Below are 2,772 nucleotides of genomic sequence, written 5' to 3'. Positions count from 1 at the left end.
TAAAGTTTCCATCGAAGTTTACAGGGTTTCGATCATATAACGGCCTCAATGCTTATGTTATTTTCTCTTAGACAAAGTATACTTGGACGTTATAAGTTACTCGGTTATTATATTACGTTGGGCTTTCATATGTCATATCCTCATGTTTGTACTTCTCTAGAATCTTCTTAAACTCGTAAGACATAAGAGATGTAGTAGCTTCACGTGTGCGACGAAGGATGATCTCTGTCGTAGGGATTTGATGTGACCCGATATTTAAGGCACTAGAGCCGTCAACGTTGTTAATTTCAAACGTTCCACTCTTCTTATTGGCCACAGAGATCATAAATGGTTTAATATATTTAGCCGTAAGCACAGTTGTATCGGAGTTGCGAGCCATAATGTTGACTATATCGCTTACCTCAAACTCGACTATTTTCTTGGTATCATTCCATCGCTTTTGTCTCTTCTTGAGAGCGATGTCCTTCATCTCCCTTAAGCAAGGATAGACCACATCTCTGGTCCGACGCATCTTCTCTAACCATGGTAACACATGATCATCTTGAGACTCCTTGCTGAAGGGGATCTGTAATTCACTATAACGGCTCCGAATAGTGAGTGGCTGTTGTACCAGTGACTGAATCAGGGGATTCGTTCATCTGTGTCTGTACCCAATTGATTGAGTACGGCCATATGTCAGCATCATCAAGTAGTGCTGTTCGCATGAACTCCTTCATCTTTCTATGTCGTACCTCGTTCACACCTTGTGTCTGAGGCTTGTAAGGTACACCCATCTTATGGCATGATCCCGCAACGAGTAACAGTGTCGTCATGACATCTCCTGTAAACTCACTACCGTTGTCGGAACCTTACAATAGCTGGCCAGCCGAAATCTGCGAAGCACATATATATGCACTCAGCCACAGTTTGTGTCGATTTATCTTTCAGCGGATACAATACATTATATCTTGACACGACATCAAACACGTGACAGATATATTTATCCTTCGCGTGTTCGGATTTGGTAACATTTTATGACTATAACTTTCCAGATGATTGACGCCCTACTGACCTACTTTGACGAGTTAACGACAGTGGTTAAAATACAGACAGGGAGCATGTACACGGGTTCCACCGTCTACCACTGGGATTATGTGAATAATACCTTGTCATCATGCTGGCTGTAAAATACGGCCTCCGGTCAGCCTAAAATATCAAGATCAAATAAGAAAACACATTGGTTTTTATCTGTATTTAAAATAATTTAATACAAGTATGCAACATTTTATGACTGTCACTTTCCAAATGGTTGACGCCCTACTGACCTACCTCGGCGATTTAACGATAGTGGTTAAACTACAGACAGAGAGCATGTACACAGGTTCCATCGCCAACCACTGACATCATGGCAGTGTCTGGAGGGTTTCTTCACGGCACTAGGCCCAAAGACAGGAAGGAGCTGATCTCCTTGTTGATAATTATCTCCTGGTGGTAGGGCACGACTCCTGCCAAACCCGTGAAACCGCTTACACGTCTTTGGCATCCGTCGCTATGTGGTAGAGAAGTAGACGACTCGTACCTCACCGATTGAGCCTTGCAAGCCACCAAACGCCAAGCCCTCGTGGAACCCAGCCTGGTCGTGGGTCTGGAAAACCTAGCCACCCAGCTGTCCAACACGGAATTAATCCCAACTGACGCCGATATGCCCAAACCGTGAAACCGCTTACATGTCTTGGCATTCCTCGCTATGTAGTAGAGAAAATAGAGGACATGTACGTCACCGATGGAACCTTGGAAGCCACCAAACTCCAGGCCTCGCAGAACCCGAACTGATCCTGGGTCTGGAGCACCTAGCTACCCCAGCTGTCCGACACGAAAATAATCACAACTGACGCCGATATCGAAAGCTCTAGGACACCAGCCCCTCGCTACCAGATCGTCCCCAGCTGACCACATCACACCCCAAATCTCTCCGACAACCGCAAGTATTGCAGAGGTAGAGGTCATCCGTCGGCATTGCTGAATACACTAACGGACCACACTTTTATGTTCCTGTTGGCCTTAGCATCCAAGCGAAACTACAGTTCAGCAGGTAAAGGCATGAGCGGATGCAAGTTCTCAGTGAAGAAATGAGTCTACGAATCTACATACTCCAGCGAGCTCAGTTGTCGGTACTTCTTTACACCGACCACAATCTCATCCTGAATATAACGACCAACCCCTCGAAATACGCGCAGGACGATACCTTAGAAAGCCGCCAGTTCTTTCGGTACATACAAGTGATGCATGAAGTAAAGATCAACTACCGCAACATACCTGGCCCACTCAATACTTTCGCGACTTTATGACCCATTGCTGCGACCACATGAAATCACTGGTGTTGCCCATGAACCACCGCATCTACTTTTACCTCCCACCACCTACCGCGGTCGCGGCGCTTGTGTTCCCACATGACCGTTCCAGTAAAAGGCTGAACAAATTATAGTTCCGGTAGTCGTACATCTTTGAGAGCAAACATGACGCTGAGTTTTTCGCAGACAGCAATATTTATATCATATTTGTCAATTGTAGCAGTGCAACAGGCAGTGGCACCTACGGCTGCAATTTATTTGCCGTTGACTTGGACGGCAAACACTGATACGGCAATAATCCAAGGAGTTGTAGATGTATTTTCCTAATCTAGTTATTGTATCCGACAGTACCCTCACTACATCGCTGCCGTTGGCTAGGACAACGCCGATCCACGCTGGTATATCACAGATCTCCACTATCAGGCCCCGTGTGATACCCTAC

General features: G+C 45.7%; 1 protein-coding gene across 1 annotated transcript; it reads right to left on the bottom strand.

Annotated features, from left to right (window-relative positions):
- Positions 1 to 1,407: 1,407 nt before the first annotated feature.
- SARC_00595 (hypothetical protein) lies at positions 1,408 to 2,332 on the bottom strand (the record flags this gene model as incomplete). Its single annotated transcript, XM_014305694.1, has 2 exons — positions 1,408 to 1,724; positions 2,296 to 2,332. 2 exons carry the CDS (start codon positions 2,330 to 2,332, stop codon positions 1,408 to 1,410), a joined length of 354 nt encoding a protein of 117 aa, XP_014161169.1.
- Between the last annotated feature and the right edge of the window lie 440 nt (positions 2,333 to 2,772).

Source organism: Sphaeroforma arctica (assembly GCF_001186125.1).
Source record: "Sphaeroforma arctica JP610 unplaced genomic scaffold supercont1.20, whole genome shotgun sequence".
NCBI lineage: Eukaryota > Ichthyosporea > Ichthyophonida > Sphaeroforma > Sphaeroforma arctica.
Note: the sequence above shows the minus strand (reverse complement) of the source record. Positions and strands in the feature narration are given on the sequence as shown.